Source organism: Malaya genurostris, chromosome 3 (assembly GCF_030247185.1).
Source record: "Malaya genurostris strain Urasoe2022 chromosome 3, Malgen_1.1, whole genome shotgun sequence".
NCBI lineage: Eukaryota > Metazoa > Arthropoda > Insecta > Diptera > Culicidae > Malaya > Malaya genurostris.
Genome location: NC_080572.1, coordinates 239,184,710 through 239,204,707, shown reverse-complemented (window position 1 = coordinate 239,204,707; position 19,998 = coordinate 239,184,710). Strand labels below are relative to the sequence as shown.

General features: G+C 37.0%; 1 protein-coding gene across 1 annotated transcript; it reads left to right on the top strand.

Moving 5' to 3' along the window:
• Positions 1–5,904: 5,904 nt before the first annotated feature.
• LOC131437954 (transcription factor SPT20 homolog) lies at positions 5,905–19,370 on the top strand. Its single transcript, XM_058607656.1, has 4 exons — positions 5,905–6,633; positions 6,785–6,850; positions 12,791–12,922; positions 18,509–19,370. The coding sequence occupies exons 1-4, from the start codon at positions 6,379–6,381 to the stop codon at positions 18,827–18,829; spliced, it is 774 nt and encodes a 257-aa protein (XP_058463639.1). The 5' UTR covers positions 5,905–6,378; the 3' UTR covers positions 18,830–19,370.
• The last annotated feature ends 628 nt before the right edge of the window (positions 19,371–19,998 follow it).

The window sequence follows — 19,998 nt, the reverse complement described above, 5'->3', positions numbered from 1 at the left end:
ATACTATCCTGTTTTAATCATCTTAGGCTCATTTGAAAGTTATTTTTAAGTCATTTATTATATTTAAAATGATCATGACGAACTATTCCGGTTCCGAGTCTTATGGGTGACGTAACCGACAAACCTATCTTTTACCTAAGCGAGCACTTTTCTTTTCAATTTTGCCGGAACCAATTTGGGCAAACTTGAGCTCACTTCAAGCTGCAATGGATCATTGATCACGTTCATATAGATTATGGAGAACACCTTCAGTTTCTGGATGTGTAATCGTATAAGTGACGGAACCGATAAAACGCACTATTTTCTCAGGGATATCTCAACCGTTTCCCCCTGGTCTCTCCATGCTGCAAAAATAAATGGTTTGTCATTCTGAAGACACGTGCCAAGTTTCATCCCAATCGGAGTATGAGGAGTCAGATGACTTTATATCTATTTCTGATAGTGCCCCTCAGTCGACCTGATTTTTTACATTTCTCATAACTTGTATCATCATATGATCAGTATCTAAAGGGGAAAACAGATTGGAAAATTGACATGCAAATGCAATTATGTAATGGAAACCGCAAAAATGTTACCGCAGAGATGGGACTCGAACCCGTAGCTAACTGTCAACCGGAGAAATTGTTTTACCTTTTTTCCCCGGTTAGGAGTAAGCTACGGGTTCGAGTCCGGTCTCTGCTGTAACATTTTCGCAATTATTTTCCCTTACATTCACCGGTTTGGTTTCAAAGTTTATTCGAATTTTATTGTAACCGCATCAAGATTTGCAATTGTGAAAACTAATTTATCAATACTGTTTATTAATTAATAAGCTGCTAAATTCTGGCAGGTTAACTTGATTTATTGATTACACTCAAACTTTGAAAGTTTATACATGCTCATATTGAAGGCATTAAATATATCGTAGGATTATTTCATAATTTATTCTATTGATTTAGCTTAGCTGATATTATATATGACAGTACCAGTACCATAGTTTAAGTAAAATTTATCGGGCAAATATTTCCAACACATCACTCAATAAGTCACACAGATGGTGAAACCATTGTAAAATATGACGTCTATAAAGTACGAACATTCGAAAGACTATGTGTGAAGTTTCGTGAAATTTCAATTTGTCATAAAAAAGTGACAATCAATTAAGTGAAACTACTTTTGCCATTTCTAAAACAATGGATTCAAAACAGTTTTCTTGTGTAATTTCATCATTGCTTCTTGATGAAAAAATAATACTGAGCAAACTCAGCGATGACTTCAGAAGTGTTATCCGAAATCTGCTTCGCGGAATAAACAGTTGGTTATTCGATTGCTGATGATGGTGATCTGGTCGTATAAATTGAGAAAACATAAAAATACCACGAATTCGTCTAATCGTAAATTGCGTGAGATAGCTAAGGCCGCAAACATATCAGAAGGCAATGTGTTTACAATTATGCATGAACATTTGACCATGAGACAGCACTTTTCAAAGTGGATGCCGCGTTTCCTCTCAGTCAATCAAAAATAACAACGTGTTAATGGTTCAAAGCAGTTTTTTGCCATATTTACAAGTAATAAAACATGTTTTTGCGACGATATGTGAAACTGGATGAAACATGGATCCATCGCATCACTCCAGAATCAAAGCGATCATCATGTGAGTGAGCCACGTCCGAAGCGTCCAAACCTCCAGGCAGGAAGGTTATGGCTTCAGTATTTCGAGATGCGCATGATATAATCTTCATCGACTATCTTGAGAAAGGAAAAACAATCAATAGCGAATACTACATAGCCTTGTTAGACCGGTTGAATGCGAAAGTCGAAGAAAAAACTACTGTTTCACCAAGACAATGCACCGATTCACAAGTCGATAGCAATGATGGTTGAATTAAACGAATTTCATCACAAATTAGTTCCTCATTCATCGTATGGTCTAGATCCTACCCCCAGTGACTATGAACTGTTCACTGACCACAGAAAAATGCTCACCGGTATCAGGAATCAAAACTAATTGGCCCAAGTGGCACGTTCCCCTAGTTGTTTGAAAATTTGTGCCTTGCCGTGGCTTCTCATCATTTTCCTGGTGGGAAAATGGAAGGGGAAAATAAAGTGGGTGAGGTGGGAAAACAGTACAAAACAAAAAGAAATAAATCGTTCTACATCCATGAAAGGATGCTAGACGATCTGCAGGTGGCAAAATGTACATTCAGTTAAACTTCCAACCTCCGAGAGAATTTTGAGATTTTACAAAAGTGACACCATTCTGCATTCCCGGAAGATTGCACAACGATTTGCAACATGTATAAGCAGAAGTAAATTCGGCACCCCATAAGAGATGCTAAGCAATCTGCTGAGGACTTTTAAGGTCCATACACAAAGGATTCATTCACTCCAGGAGTAACGATGTACCCCTCTGACTATAGCTCCTTACCACATTTTGTGAGAAAAGATATAATATCCTTCAATTTTAGCTTCCCATATACAGATTCAACCATGTATGGAGAACCAAAAACTTGGATACGTAGTTGCGTCAATGCGGGACAGTTACACATCAGATGCTATGCAGTACGCAATCGAACTTACACAAATCACAAATATAATATGATCAGTATCTAACGGGGAAACAGATTGGAAAACTGACATGTGAACACCAAGATGTAATGAAAGCCGCGAAATTGTTACCGCAGAGACGAGACTCGAACCCGTAGCTAACTCCTAACCGGGAAAATTGTTTTACCAATTAAACTACCCTGCATATGAAAACACATGAAGAGAAAGTCCAATTGATTGGACGAAACTAAGCATGCTTCGCTCTACTTAGCCACCACGATATTTATTTACAGTCCCGTATCGACGGAAACAAATTCAACAGAAACACATGCAATGACCACGAGTCTATTTCTACCCATCTGTTTTTGCCGCACGATACTGATTCGAGCCTTTAGTTTTTGTCTATTTCGCTATCTACGAGTTAACACACGATAGTTTCATCCATCGATTTAATGGATCTCGACTAGTGTGTGGTAGCAGCAGTGACGATTGTGTGATCTCAAACACAATGGTAAAGGTACACAAACCTTTTAATGACCTTCAACGATTTGTTTTAGTCTATGTTAAGACGTAGAGCCGTCTTGAGCTAGTTTTAATATAATCAGTATATAACGGGGAAATATAATACTCAGTTGTTAGTTGAGTTTGCAATGTCCAGTCAGAGCTCTGAAAAGAATCCTGCAATGATGCTCGGAAAAATGCAATAGGAATTTTGACATTTTCAGCTTTAAAACCTGGTAAAAAGACTGTTGTCTGAACGCAAGTTTGCAAGATACGCCAGTAGCTGACATGTTTGGATGCAGCCCAAGAACGAATCCTGTGCTTTATTCAACTCGTTGACAGTGATAAAGCTGGATCTTTATTTCGTGGTAGCAGTTCTAGCCAACTCGTCCGAGACAATTGATGACTGACAATTTGACGCATCCGAATTTTCAACGGCGGGTGAAATTTCAATTGCTTCATCCATCTTATGAGGTCCGCATTTGTAATTCAGATACCTGAGTGAAGCCATCTCAACAAACCTTCTCAAAAACTTTTTGCTTTGCAGAACCAACCAGCGATCCGTAATCGTCAGTGGTCAGGAGCATAAGATAAGTAAGATTGTGTAGAATATCACACTCCGCTTGGCAGCGTGCTGAACTAACACTAAAAACAACAAAGTATAGTATGAGAGCAAATAAATAGAAATGAATTTACTCTTGATGGTTATAACACATGGATCAATAAGTCCCGAGACTAACAATGGAAACAACATTTTTTTGCAAAATTTTTTTTTATTCATCAACATAATCATCTTTTAGGGTGGTACAATGGTTCCAACGTTTTTCCAATTTTTCAATACCATGTTTATAAAAAAATTTATCTTTCGCTTCAAAATAAGCTTCAGTTTCAGCGATGACCTCCTCATTTGAGCCTAATCTTTTTCCCTGGAGCATTTTTTTAAGATCAGCAAAGAGCCAGTAGTCACTGGGGGCTAATTCGTTCAATTTCGCCATTGTTTTCATCGACTTGTGGCAGGCTGTTTTTGTTCCATCGAAAGCAATCGCGGCACCCACTTGGAAAAAACCTTTTTCATGCTCAATTTTTCATGAAGAATAGTAAATACACTTCCATATGATATCTGTGTCATCTCAGCAATCTCACGGAGCTTCACTTTACCATCTTTCATTATAATTTTTGTCACTTCACTCACATTTTCCGGTGTAACGGCTTCCACAGGTCTACCCGAGCGTTCCGCGTCATTTGTGTCGGTACGACCACGTTTAAACTCGGCGAACCACCGACAAATCGTTGCTTTTGATGGATAAGAGTCCAAATAACATTTTTCAATCCATTGTTTCGCTTGCACGGTGTTTTTACCCATAAAAAAAACCCGGTTTTTTCCATTTTTTAAACAAACTACAAAACGACTTTTCTCCAACCTCGATAACTCAGCTGTTTCTGGTCGGATCGACTTAAAATTTTGACCCGTTTCAAGCAAAGGTTAGTACTCTAGAAAGACGTGGTTACTGGTTTACTACGAGCGCCATCTCTACTTTAGTCTCGGGACTTATTGATCCATGTGTTAGTTCCACTGGAATTCATATAATATGAAGAATATGAAGTCGCTCGACGAAGACCGGTTATACGGTAAATATGCCGAAAATAAGACATATTTTTTGTCTATGCCTTCAATTAGTCAGTCCAACTGTGACATGGAGTTTTGAGCCCAGAAATTTTCCGTTTACGATTGCCTTTTTGATGCTCATGCAGTCATTCAGTCATTCAATCATCGACAAGGAAATACACCTTAACTTGTGAGCTCCCGTTTTAGTGGCCTTTTACGACATGGAACTGGAAACCAGTGGATCCATTCTTGGTTGAAATAATTCCACCGGATGCCACACGACAATGATAAACGACCTCACAGGTCGAAGCAAAAACACTGTTTCACCAAAACAACGCACTGATTCACAATAAATTCTACAAATTTCATCACGAATTGCTTCCTCATTCATCGTATGGTCCAAATCTGGCTCCCAGTGACTACACAGCTCTGAAAAGAAAATGCTCACGGGTGAGAAATTCCACTCAAATGAAAAAGCAATTGCTGAATATGAAGTTTTTTTGAATCAAAAGACAAATCATTCGACAAGCACGGCATCGAGAAATTGGGGAATCGTACAATTAATTTTTGGCAAAAAAATAAGCTTTTCTTAGTTAATCACACGACTTATTCATCATACACTTTCCGAAAAGAGAATGAAGACATTTTAAGCGCGTATTGTTTGTAGCTTCTAAGAGCAAATTCAGCAGCTGGAAGTTTTATATGGAAGATTTATAATAGAACTGAAACTGGAACAAACGTATCCCCAGCATGCCGTTTTAGTTTTACTTATTCGAACAGTTGTTCTGTCAAATTTAAAGCTGACATACGTTGCCGTTCTATTTTTTTTCTATATTTGAAACACGAGTAAAACACTGCTGGGGCTGCCAGTTTTTCTTGTTATAATATCCAGATTTATATTTTAAAACTGACATAAATTATGCATCTAGAACTAGAACACTACTGAATATGCCCTAATAATGTTTCGATCAGAGTCATTTGAATATGTCTACTCGTTTCAAATGACTCTGATCGAGACCATTTCTCTCAAGCGAAAAGGTATCATCGCTTTTCTTACAGCTGTACTGGTTTGTTTTAGCAGTATTGAATGACTCGTTTTAACATTAAAACCGTTCTTTATCGATTTTTTTTTGAAAAATAACGAAAACTTCATCACTGACCAAAACATGATTTGAAAATCCGCAATACAATGTGAAATCGTCGTCAGTTCTTATCCGGACCGGATCACGCTTCTCACATGTCAACTCGCTTTCGAGACGGCTCCCGAAATCCACAAACCACAAAACCGAATCCTCTGTATGGTGGTAACTGGAAAGCCTGTACAGCTGAACTGCCAAACAACGGCCCGAGGTTCGATCGTAGCTGACGCAGCGAGAGCCAGCTTTGTTGCAAGGAAAGGGTAAAAAGAGGCCCCGATGCAAGTCCTCCGAATGTCAGCCGGCGAGTTTGGTGCGCGTAGACTGTGCAGAAAATTGAGCGATATTTTAGAGCCACAGTTTGAGCCCCACCTGAGACGAAGCGCACCCCCGTTAGTATATAAATTGGTTCGCTCGTTGCAATCGTAGCTCATTGTGGATCCCAGGTTGTAAAGCAAAGGAACGTACCGTTAATCCCGTTTTGGTGAAGATTCGCAGTGAATAATTTGTGATTGTACCAATCGAAAGGACTTTTTCCAAGGGCAGTGATAGTGTGTTCAGTGGTGACCAAAAACAGATCACTTGTGAGGATCTCGCTAAACCAAAATGCGTGCGATAGTGCTATTTTCGATTCTGTGCGTTGGGCTAGCATCTGCCCTTCCTCAGCAAGCCATTGATCCTGCCTACCTGCGTCAGTACTACCAACAGATTGCAGAGCAAGCGATCGCTCAGGGAAATCCAGCGGAACCACGAGCTGATGCAACGCCCATTCACGAACAGGGAGCTCAAGAACAACAGCACGTTCCGCAGTACGTCCAACAAGGACAACAGATTCGACTACGGGACAACGTTCAGGATCAGGTGAGATTTTATGGGTGGTGTTTCAGTTCTTACATTCATCGTGAGAAATCTAAGTGCAGAAGATTTAGTGCCTTTGATTCAACAGTCGAAGAAAAATAGAAATAGATGAACATCAAGAGTGAAAGTTTTGAAATTTTACGATTTTCAACAGATTCAACGGCAGTACCAGCAACAGCAGGCGGTTCGGCAATACCAGCCTCAATATCAACCGCAACAAGTGAGTGTGTGTTGTGCAATAGATTCGAATGAAGTGCCCAAATCGGCATGCATGTGTGCTTTAAGTAGAATTAGTTCCGCTACACTGACTGACAGTGACAGTTTACATCACAGTGCGCATGATTTCAAACAACTACTATTTCTATGACCAATTGCATGCTTCTGCTTAAAAGACGCTCCTAAGAAACTGCACCGAATACCAAGGAAAGGGCGAACACTTTTACTAGACATCCAACACGCATAAAAGCAACATTTACTTTAAACGAACTGACCTCAAGTCCTTTTTCTCACGCATAATGATGAATGGAAGTTAAGTGCTAGCAACTTGTTCCTAATGTGCTCCAATAATGCAGTAGTTTTTGGCGACTTGCATTCTATTCTTCACTTATCTTCACTGCAACTACTAATTGCTTGCTTAACCATATAATTTAGGGATCTAGTTTTGCAAAATACGTTGTATCTTACTTTGTATTAAACACATTCATAGCCGATCGTGATGATTGTTTTTTTTATGATAAAAAACAATGGTATAATCACGTAACAAAGATAGTGCTTCGATTCCTGACTTAATGGAAAATTTAATGGGATTTGTCAGTTGCTCCGCCAAAACAGAATTTCCATACAGAATATGTTGATGTTCGACTCAAGAATAGATACCTCTAAGAATACAAATATTTCCGGCTATTTTTCACATAAATCAAAGAAGAATCATCATTCTTTCGTTCATTTACCCTTTCAGTGCTATGTAGTGTCGAAATTCAACCATAGCTTGACGATTCGATAATGACAGAAATGGATTGACAATTATTTTAACCTGTTGACATTATTTTGATTTCGTCTTGTCGTAGGGGGGACGAGTGATGTTGGTATTGATACTCTCTTTTGGTTCAATGAGAGACCAAATATTTCGTTTCTCTTGGTTTGTTTTGGATGCGATCATTTACGAATGAGACAGTAAAAAAGGTAGTTGGATTGAATTCTTTCATTGAGAATGAGTGACAATTTTGAACTCTGCACACCCAACTATTAAACGGAACATCTTTTACAGGTCACTGGTGTTTTTTAGGTTATTTTTATTAAGCAGACAAAGCGAAAAAGTAGCACTTGAAGCATCTGGAACTTTCGTAACAAGCATATCCTTCTGAAAACTCAAAATTTCAAATCCGGTAAAGTCACAAAACTAAATATACAAGATTACATAATATGAAACCGATGAAATTCATGCAAACATTATTATAATTTTAAATCTATTATAAATATTTTAAGTGATAAGCTAGCAAAATTTTCCTCTATATTTTGATAATGTCGATACTTTTCTCATTCTTAGATCTGTAAGTCACAATGGATTTCGAAGATCGTGATTTTCTGTATACGCTGTTTTTACTTACTGACTTCTCTTATCTAAGCTCAGTTTGGATTCAGTTGGATAGGCGCACGAGATCCAGATTCCAGTTCGAAACGAATCCGTACAGTATTGCTCCTGAATCTGTAAGAGAACAATTTAAAGGAAATCTAAATCTGTTAGAGAGCAATTGAATGAAAATAGGAACGAATTGAAATAACAGTTCACTTTGGGTTCATCACTGTTAACAAAAAGTCGTTTTTTTTCAAGATATTCATTCATCTATCTTCCCTCTTGGTCTGTTTTTCGTTGGTAGTAACGGCGCTCCAAAAATGTCCATTAGTACTGAGAAAAAAAAATTGAAATTGTCTTAATTCAGAGACTCGCAGTTTGATTCATATTTCCAATGTATAGCCTTATGACATTTTGAGTCTCAAGGCCATCGAGTGTATTTGGATTTGCGAGAAAACAACCTTTTCCTAATCACAAAATGAAATACTGCAGTAAACCGTGTGCTGTTCAATTGATTATGATTTTAAATATCTAACACAATCTAATTTAAATATCTAACACATCTAATCAACGGTTAGAAACTACAACAATAAAAACTACGAAAATGGCATGTAAAAGCAAGTTCAGCAGTTGGAAATTTCATATGGAAAATGGATAATAACACATGGGCTGAAAAGTCCCGAGCCTAACTAAGAGGACACGATTTTTTTGGTTCAAAATTAATTTTATTGACCAACGTAATCTCCATCAAGAGCAACGCAATCATTCCAACGCCGATCTAACATTTCAATACCACTTCTGTAGAACGATTTATCTTTTGTCTCAAAATAGGCCTCAGTTTCAGTGATAACCTCTTCATTCGTGCGAAATTTCTTACCGGTGAGCTTTTTCTTCAGGTCTGCAGACAGCCAGTAGTCGCAGGGAGCCAAATCTGGCGAATTCGGTTGATGTGGGAGCAATTCGAAGTTCAATTCATGTAGTTTTGCATTGTGAAACAAAAATATTTTCTTTGCCATACGCGTTCTTTTCTTTGCAATTTCAGCCTTCAACCGTTCCAATAACGCTATATAGCATTTACTGTTAGTGGTAGTTACTTTCTCAAGATAGTCAATGAATATTACACATCCCAAAATACCGTGGCCATATCCTCTCTAGACGATTGTTGGGCTTTCGGGCGCTTTGGACGAGGCTCACCAGTTAGTTTCTGTCCACTCAGATAACGTTCGTTTTGATTCCGGAGTGAGTGATGAATCCATGTTTCATCCGTTGTCACATATCGACGCAAAAATTCCGATTTGTTACGTTTAAACATAGCCAAACACTGCTCAGAATCATCAACACGTGCTCGTTTTTGGTTAGCAGTAAGCACCCACTTCTTATAGTCGAATACTCATGCAATATAAAGCCAACACGTTCTTTTGATATCTTTAATCCACTGTGTTCTGCATCATCGGTGTCTCTACGACCACGTTTGAAGACAGCAATCCTTCGTTTTATTGTTGTTTCTGATAACACTTTTCAAGCCATTGCTTCGCTTAAACGGTTTTTCCCATCAAGAAGCAGTGTAAAATTAAAACACGAAATTGTGTTAGGTCCATTGTTCTGAAAATAATAAAAGCAGCCTCACTCTTAGCACAATAATTCACAAGCTAATGAATAGAATATCATGAAATTTTTACAGCTATCTTTTAAAGTTTAGTATTAACTGGGAAAACGTCTCCCCAACAAACCGTTTTAGTTTTATATATTTTATATATTCGATCTGTTCTACTATCAAACTTAGAGCTGATAAGCATTCTATTTGTTCAGTATTTGAAACCAAAGTGCTCGGGTTGCCAATTTGTTCTGTGTTATAATTTCCTGATTTAAATTTCAAAACAGCCATAAATTATGCATCTAAAACTAGAACACTCCTGACCATTCCCGAATATTCTTAACTATCCAGGTAGGCTGCGTGAAAAGCAATCGTCTGACTGAGTATGCTATTAGGTTTTGCACGATGACGACACAAATGAACTGCCGATGAATCAAGTTCATCTTTGACAGTTGCCGTGTACTTGTTTTGTTTTGCGACTGCGAGTTAAAAATTGAAAAAATGACGAAAAAGTGCCTGTTAAAAACGTATTCCACAGTGAAAATAACTAAAAAGATTGCTCTGTATGTGTTTCCAGCATCAAGGAGCGATATATGTATGAATCTGTTGAGTGTGAGGCGACTTGAAATTTTTACATTCGAACGATGAACTTCTGATGAACTTTTAAACTGTAAACAAGTACACGTCGACTGTCAAAAAAAGTTCATTCTATTCATTTTTGTGAGGTTATGTCATGTTCGTGCAAAACCTAATTAGGTTTTACAAGATTACAAATGAACTCGTGAACAAGTGCGAATGAATAGGCCTAAACTTCAACTCGATCAAACAAAATTCTCCCCAACCATAATGATAAATAGAGGGTGGCGGTTCTCATTTGAGTTTTCAATTTTCACCAGCAAGTTAAAATCGATAATTTTGACTGTTTGAAATGCATTGAGATGTGTTTCGAAATATTAAAAATTAAAACTGAAAGAGGGAACAATTAATTCACGTTTATTTTGAAATTGATATTTCAGTTATACTGGCTTACCTTTCATCCACTATCTTGAACCAATTCGAATGTTTACATGGACCTCACTTGAAGGTCGCTCTCTCATTGAATTGTAAGAGATATTTTGTTACTTCAAGAGATAAACTGACGTTGGTTAAACTGAGCATCGGATAAAAAGAGAAACGAATGAAGAACGGGATGATGCCTCTTCGTTGCGACAGCGAAGATAGTGTGTTAGGATGTGAAGTTTACTGTAGCAGAGTGATCGTTAGCACTGCGTCTGTCATAGATCTATGTATTTATATATGCAGTGCAATCAGTTCATCCAAGATTGAGTTTAAAACAATAATTTATTCTCAAATGAATTTGAGGCTTAACTTTTTGAATGAAATATCAATTTTGATCAATTTTTTCAACGCATGTTTGATGGAAAATTGCTTACATTCTATGAATGTAGATTTAAATTCCATAATAAAAAAGTTAGCTACACTGCTTCAATGCATTTGTATTAGATCGCACTACACAAAGTAAACAAAACTAAATATTTTCTGTTAAAAAACAGTTTTTCGGAAAAATGAATAGTTTTACGACAACCTACAACCTTTCGCGTGTTAAATTAAAGGTTCCTATTCTGCGGCATTGCTAATAGAAGGTAAAGAAGTAAGCTGAAACTGAAATAATTTTTCTCGAACAGTTTTCAGAAAAACGAAAGAGTTTTAGACTCTAATTTTCACTTTTCTTAAGCTGCAACTCTAAACAGAATGAACTGATTTGTTTGTTTTTCAACCATATGAAAGATTTATTGAATAAAATAGGCACAGAAATTTGGTGCTCAGGATTTGGTATGGGAAAACTAACTTTTTACGATAAAATCGGCTGTAGATCAACCCATAAACTCTAAGCATCAGTACTTGTAGGAAATTTAACGAGAAAAAAAAACCCTCGAAGTTCAAAAAACAATCCGACATTTGTAGAAAAAGTTACTAAAGGAAAACCGAGGCAAAATTCGAAGAAATGGCAAATTTCTTAATATATCTAGCGCCACTGCTACTGGTGGTCGAAGTACGATCACGATAGTTGCTCATTGAAGATTTTTCAAGTGATAAGCCATGTTCCAAAACTCACTGTTAAGACGCAAAAATCCTAACTTTTTAATTTGAAAAATTAGGTTTTTTAAGTTCTTCTTTGTTTTAGATAAACTCAAATCTAATAACTTTGCCGAAAACATAAACTCTTTATCTCATATGGATTTGAAGATATGGACGATACTATTTTATGGAAGAAAAAAAAATTTACATGACTCTTTTGTGTTTTTACAGTAAGTTTCAGAAGAAGGTTACTAATACTAAAAATAAAAATATGGTAGAACGTTCCTAACAAAAATTCTTCACTCTCTCATCGACTTTATTTTTGATCAACTTAAGTTCATTTCATTGAAGATTTATCATTTGAGTTTTCTACGATCACTGCTGTTTGAAAAAACATAATCAAAAAAAATCAATGCCTTATGTTTGCCAAGTGGCATAGTGGGGATGTGAATAGTTCTACTGAACTAATAATAATATCGTGGTTAACAGTGACGATAAAAAAAAACTAAACAATCGTGTTTCAATTGACCAAAACTATCGAACACTTCAGCACATTGACCATGACAGCATAGTCCAAAACTTAAAAATATATATATCAAAACTCATACTCTACAGTTCGGATGAAGTAATACTGCAACAAAATACACAGATGGCACCACAAGCACGAACATGTCGACATCCCGTACATGAACTAGTGAAACAATGATTACGAAACTATCCAAGGCACCACCCTTCCTGATCACAACGTTTTAACATCACCGACACTGCTTCCGCCTAACCATTCCTTGCATCTCTCTCTGGGAATAATGATCGGCGCGTTTAGCACACTTATACAACAGGAAAGCTAATATACTTTTACTTTTTTTTTGTTATGCTTTCATCGTCGACTCCATCACCTCCGGCGATCCTCACAGGTCCAGTACGTTCAGGAACAACAGTACGCTCAACCGAAGCAGCTGAAGGTGTCCAAACCACGACCGGCCCAACAGTACCAATCGCTGGGCCAGGGAGGCCAACGGCAGCTCGAGGAGGATGAAGACTTTGATGTAAGTATGCCCTGCTATGGTCTGAAAATCGGAGAGTAGTTCCAATAGGTTGTATTTTACGGGTAGAATTGTAATTACTCGTTGAAGAAAAATAACATTTTCCAGTAATTTTCAATGAAATCATGTTTCAAAAATTTGTGCGGTATACTACTAATTTCCTCAAATTTAAAGCAACGCCAGAGTCCATAGTAACGTCAATAGATTGACACTTGGAATGCACTTCCGTATGTGGAACAAGCCTACTATGACGGAAAAGTCCATGGCAGTTGGCATTTGAGCTAGAGTCTCTAGTGGATGAGTGCAGCATTGCTGCAAAAGAGTTGCAAGCATTATATCATCATCATCATTAGCATCATCACCATCGTTACTGGCGTCGTTACCGTCGCCACCAACGACGACGACGGCATCGTCATCAGATGAGCAATGAGCACTTGTACATTGACCCTCAGAGCAAGTTGCACTCATTTAATCGATTGTGTAACCAAACTAGGCTAACTCTCGCTTTCAGGAGAGGTGGTGGCTTGAACGGAATTGCGGTGCTTCAGGACGTGGCCAGTATGGACACGAGCGAAGGCACAAAACATTCAACAACCAGACCAGGCGAGCTGGTATGTGAACAAAACGGCAAATCTTGTTTCTGGTCCAACTTGTCTAACACAGTAGGCTTCGGGCGGGCTTTAAATCTCTCAATTAGGAGGACATAAAAAAGCGTAACCAAGCCTGGCCACAGTAATCGGTCTACTTCTGGGTTTGAATGGTGTAAGAAATGCTACCGGAGGTATTATAACGACGAACGCACTCGTTCATTTTGTCTGTCCTGGCGGCTTGGCTAGGGCATGAATAACCGAAAAAAGTTTGCTCAAATAATGATCAATACCGGTAGAACACATGACCATCATCACAGATCAATTATTTAGGGGAACAAAAAAAAGTCTCGTCACTTTTAAACGCTCAGTCTGAAGTACATTTTTACTTTGTTTTCCCTAACAATTTGGAGACTGTTAGAGTCAGTCTGTAGTAGATTTCAGAAAATCTGCAGCATTTTAAAAATCTGTGCAACATATTGAAAATCTGTACTTCTTCGTACATTTTGGGAAAATAATTTCAAAAAGGTTTCCCTTTGGAATAGTGTCCGTTTAGGAAAGTATAAAGGCAGATAGGGTTTTTCGGAGGAAGTAAGCAACTCTGTAATAAGACAGAAGAAGTTTCTGACGAGAGGATATTCATAGAACTGAGATTTGAATAAAAGTCATACTTCTGATTGAGTAATAATTGGAGGTTTTCTGATAATTCAAACCACCCTCAAAGAAGTTCTGTCCCCGTAATTTGTTTACAGCCTTTTTAATTGTTTGATGTTTTCTACAGTAAAATAGTTCAGTGAAATCTTTAGGGAACCTATGGCAGGCCCGTGCGCAGGAATCATCCATGGGGGGGGGGGGGGGGGGGTTTCAAGGGGAGAGGGGGGTGTCCAAAAGGCGAAAAGGCGGCTCATCCACTATATTGATAATGTAAAACGAATTCTGACAGGCTCGTGTGCAGAAATCATTGAAGCGGAGGGGGGGTCAAGTTATTTGCACTCTAATATAATAAGTACTCCATTGTTCATGAAACTTAATTTAAAAAAAATTCTTCATGGGGGGGGTTAAAACCCCCAAAACTCCCCCCCCCCCTGCGCACGGGCCTGACCTATGGAATCCTCATATTAGCTCCGAGTGCTTCAGCAGCCCATTTTTTAAATTTTGCTCGAGTTCATCTAGAGTTTTGTTCGATTTAAAAAAAAATGTCGAAGGCTCAGAATATTTTACACGACATGTAAATCAAAGGTAATGTGAAACAAGCATCGTCTAAATCGACGATATGATTGAAATCCACCATCGATGTAAAACTGAGCTAAAACGCGTTGAATATTCAATAATTGAGACTGTAATTTTTAATGAACACTCAATTTACCATCAACATAGAATGAAAACTAAAGAGATATGAAGAAAATTAATAATCAATTTTGTGCTTCCAATGTGTGCATAAAAAATAAAATAAATTTGCAAAATGGTAGTTATCACCCGTAAACCTGAAGACCATGATCGATGTAAAATGAAATTAAAATGCATTGCTTTTTCGATGAACCGGGTATTTAAAAGAAAAGCTTAGTTTTGCTTTCAGAGTATCTCTAAAAATGAACAACTGCACAGATAAAAATATTTTGTGAATTTACATCTATTTTCATGCACATATTTGGAGCAGACAATTAAATACTTTACAATTCTGTACGTTTCAATATAATTTAATCGCAAAACAAAGTGTTAATTGACTCGATGATGCTTTTCAATCAAACTGTCGATTCAGCCCATGTCTTTTCCACGTTACCATTGATTTACATGTCGTGTAAGTCGTTCTTTCTGTGTGTAAAGTAACTTTTCATTCAATTGGCAGCTCTAAATATGTACAGGAAAAATGATGTGAATTCACAAAATATTTTTATCTGTGTAGTTCGATTGCTTCTCCTTCGGAAGAACTTAATTTGGATACTTTTGATTCTTTTTATTCTCATCGAAAATCTATAGAAATGACATTGAGGCAATCTAGCATCACTGGTAGTCAGATAAATATTGGAGTTTCCGACCTACCATTTCAAAAAGCATAATCCGATCAGAAAATATTCGCTTCTTCATGTATGTGTTAAAATTTTCCCAATAGGATTGTAATTTGTCATGAGTGCGTCCGAGAATCAGTGTTCCAATTAGAAATAAATATACTCTTGTTAGCATTGATGACGTTTTCGTTTAAGAAAAGCTGGAACGAACCCTTTAACAAGGTGAGTTAGCGGTTAGCACACTGAAAAACGAAGTCACCTAAATTTCGATTCAATACTAATTTTCAACGTCATAGAAATGAAATACGGGTCAGATTCGAACATAGCTTCGAAAAAACAGTTTGACAGCCTAATTATTGGAAATTTAGACAATTCTAATCTATTTTTGATCCACTTGATCAGATATGGCGAGTTAGGAAGTGATTTTTCATTCTAATTTGAAAATTAAAAAAGTATTATTTTATACCAAAATTTAGCGCATTCGAGCCGTGTCACAATACATAGAAAATGAGACTGCTTTGTAAACAGCGAGCAAATTCCTTAAGTAAAACAAGAAGAAGTTATTGGCTAGAGAATTTCGTAAAAGTAAATCGTTAAAATTTAAAGACCGTTTCCAAAAATTCTAATAGAAAATAACAGTTTTACATTATTTGGCCTTGTTGTTATGCATTAGTTTCCAATCAATTTCGAATAAACTACTTGAATGTTAACCAAATCGAAAATCAATTCTAATCAGATTCCATGATATAGGGTAATTGTACCAATAGTTATCTCATTGGTAGAGTCATGTTATTTTGCAAATTATTCGACTTTCAATCAACGAATCGTGATAAAATCGAAAACAATGTCTTCGCTTCAGCTCTAAAAAACGATACCACAGGAAAAATATTGAGACAATTGGACGATACTGCTGTTATAGTCACGCAAAATTGTCGAAGCGATTTTCAACTTATCCTTAGAGTCAATGGGTCGAGCAGAGACAGCAGATTTTACTCTAACTTATGGTTTTAGTGTACGCGATGACTACTGGAACTAAGATAGATAAGAGTACCGTTACCCTATAAGAACCACGGAAAGAAAAACCTCAAACTGGTGTCAGCCTCTGAGCGACGTTTTTGCTATTTACTTTGACAATTAGATTATTTTCTTGAACTGTGATTTTTTTATATGAAATTATTTTTTTTGTATCTAGTTTTGTACACGTAGTCCTCCATCCATTCTATTTAATTATTAATAAATTGATAATTGTATGTGATGAGTTAGATTCATTAAATTCCTTGGCTAATTTTCTAAGCTTTGATAGCAATACTTCCTTTGAATTTTAGAGTAACAAACTAATGTTTATTTATTCTACGCTTTTGATACTTCTCTGATGGTTCGATTGGTTCTTTCAGGCTTCAAACTGTGCGTGTTTCTTATTGTAACAACGAATCTGATTCTAGTAAGCTAACGCCACATCTAATTAGAAAACATAAACAGGAACCGCGCTGCCAAAGCTTCCTGTGTTTTTTCAAACTATTCTGGGGTACTCTTCGAAGAATATTTGTTTAGCTCAATTCGTAACACTACAACTGTTTCTGGATAGTGTAATGTGATCAATATAGTGTTCACAATGCGTTAAAAAAATTCGTTCTGTCCCGATATTTTTGCTTACCAAAAAAAATCAGAAAAAGTATTCAATTATTAATTGAATTGAACAATTGTTTTGTAAATATGGTTGTAGTGAAACATTTGTTTTCGTTTAGCAAATGTTCAATCGAATCAATTCCATTTCCAATGAGCCTAAAAGCAAATGACAGATTATTTTTGTTTATTTTCTCCTCTGTTAATAATTCATCATTTTCCACGTATTCCTTCGATTTGCTTAAAATGCTTTTCATTTTGCTATCAGTACTAGACACAAAACGACACTTGTTACAGATAATAATCGAAGAGAAAGTGAGCAAGGAGAATCTGTTATTTGCTTTTAGGCCCATCAAAGCAACCATATTCTGATTTGAATATGTTTTAACCCTTATTAGTACGTAAATGGAATTCAATACGACTTCCTATTGACCTAAAAATCGAATGCAATAACCGATTCCGAGTCAGAATCCGTTGTACTGAATACTGAATCAAATTCCAGACGGATTGACCAGGCACAAACTTAAAGCGATCTCAGCTGTTCAAACCTCGGAAGCTGATTTTTTTCAGTAAAAATAGCACTCCATCACAACGGTACCTTAAGGTACTGCTGTCAACAAATGTTTATTTCTGCTGATATATTAGTGGAATGAAAAGTTCGGCTTTTCTAAACTCAAAAGATGAAAATGTAAAAAAATTGCCGAATGAAGTATAGTGTGTATGGTTTCCTGACACTTCACCTCAACATCATCGATGAATCCAAGTTGAATGTTTACCGCAAGGTTGCGCTAAGGTGTTGTTTTTTTTACTTTTCACGTTGAATATCTAACAAAGAGGGATGACCACAGAAGAGTTTCTTAAGTTCGTCTAATATTTGTTTCTTGCTCATGTTTATGTTGTTGTCATATGTTTCAATATCATCAACTATGTAAAATTTGTTTTTCTTTCTCGTCATATTGCTGTCATAAATAAATAATTGCCATTGACAAACCAAGGCATACTATGAAAAGACAACATTACCGATTACATGTTGAATAGTGCTAAAAGTTGAGCTTATAAGTAAATCAACCACTACTTTTGCTTTCAACCTAGTTTGAGTTGCAGCGTAATCAGTGTAAAGTGCACTATAAAATGAAATAGAAACAAACGAGATTGACTGGACCAATGTTGCTTATTAATCTTGGATATCAATATGTAACATATTGCATAATCTACGAATTATTACATCAAAGTGATGAAAGCTTGATACTTATGAATTTGTGATGAAAGTAATTGATACCGAACGGTATTTTTCTCAAGCTCATGCAAACCTAGGCGAATCGAAATCACAACTGGTGATTTATTATTTTTTCCACTGTTCATTCCATCAACAGGCCAACCCATCCTACCAGTTCGGTTTCGACGTGAAGGACGATGAGTACACCAACTATCAGAACCGTAAGGAACAGCGCGAGGGTAACGTGATCAAGGGCAGTTATTCGGTCGTCGACTCCGATGGGTTCATCCGTACTGTTACGTACACCGCCGATCCGAAGGAAGGTTTCAGGGCGGAAGTCAGCCGTCAGCCGACCGACATCGTAGTCAAAATCCCCAAGCCTAATCCGGAGTACCAGCAGCAGCAGGGTCAGGTGCAGCAGCATCGCATCCAGCCACAACAACAGAAACCTCGACCGGACTACACCCAGTACCAGTGAGGGGCCGGTTGGAGCTCGCAAGAAGAAGGCTGATGACATACAGAAAGACTTCGGAGCTTAGTTCCGGTCCATTTCCTTTCCCAACCAACGCATTCCACTCATCTCATCCCGTGTCCTCCTATCCCGAAAATTTCGTATCTCATCATCTTAGAAGCAAGGTATAATTTATAATATTGTAATAATAATTGTAGTTTGTATTATTCTATGTTAGAACAAGATACCGTTATTCAACAAAAAAAAACGCTATCCAATAACGAAATGTTGCCGATCAGAACCGAAATCTTTAAATTATCACTGTGAATCACTACAGCAACGTTCAAGTCAGATTGTGAAATTTATTTGCCATCATACGCGATTCGCAGTTATTTACGCGACTGCTTATCACAATTTGTACTGTCGCGTACGCACTCTGCTGTTTACTTACATTCTCAACCATACACAGTGTTCCTATGAAAACAAAAAAGAAAATACCGCTGCCTCTCGGTTCGGGTTTCGGCAACGATCATTAATTCACCAACTGAATTGTAAAGCCAAGTAACAGTGAAATTCGAAAAAAAATTAAATAAATTTCTTTTTATAAAAAGCCCGTGTGTTTGATTTGTAATAAATAGCATTACATCCTGGGGAATGTTTATTCTATTCGAATAATCAAAAATCGGTGTTAAATTGTTTCATTTCAGAGACGAACCAGACTTCGGCTACAAGTGTCTTAAGTAAAGAAACCTAATTGACCGTATTATTTGAATAGGATCCCTTGATGAACTCGGTTCTCCGTCAGATTCAATTAGGTTTTACACGAACCTGACAATTAGGTTTTTTATCGTGACGACACAAATGAACCAGTATTCATCCTTGACAGTTCAGCGGTACTGTTTACAAACAAGCTTAAACAAAAATCGAAGAGCACATCTAAAACAATCATCTTTACACTTTGCAACTAGTTACTTTTATTCAATAAATATCAAAAACGAACCGTATTAAATCGTGAACAAATGTTTTAAAACTTTATTTAGGCGATACGGATCGTAAATGGTCTGATCCAATTTGTCAATAAACAAACAAAAGAAATTTCTGTTTACAAACAGTACTGCTGGACTGTCAAAAAGTATTCATCCGATTGAGGTTAGCAGTGACGGTAAAAAACCTAATAACCTCACAAAATGAACCGA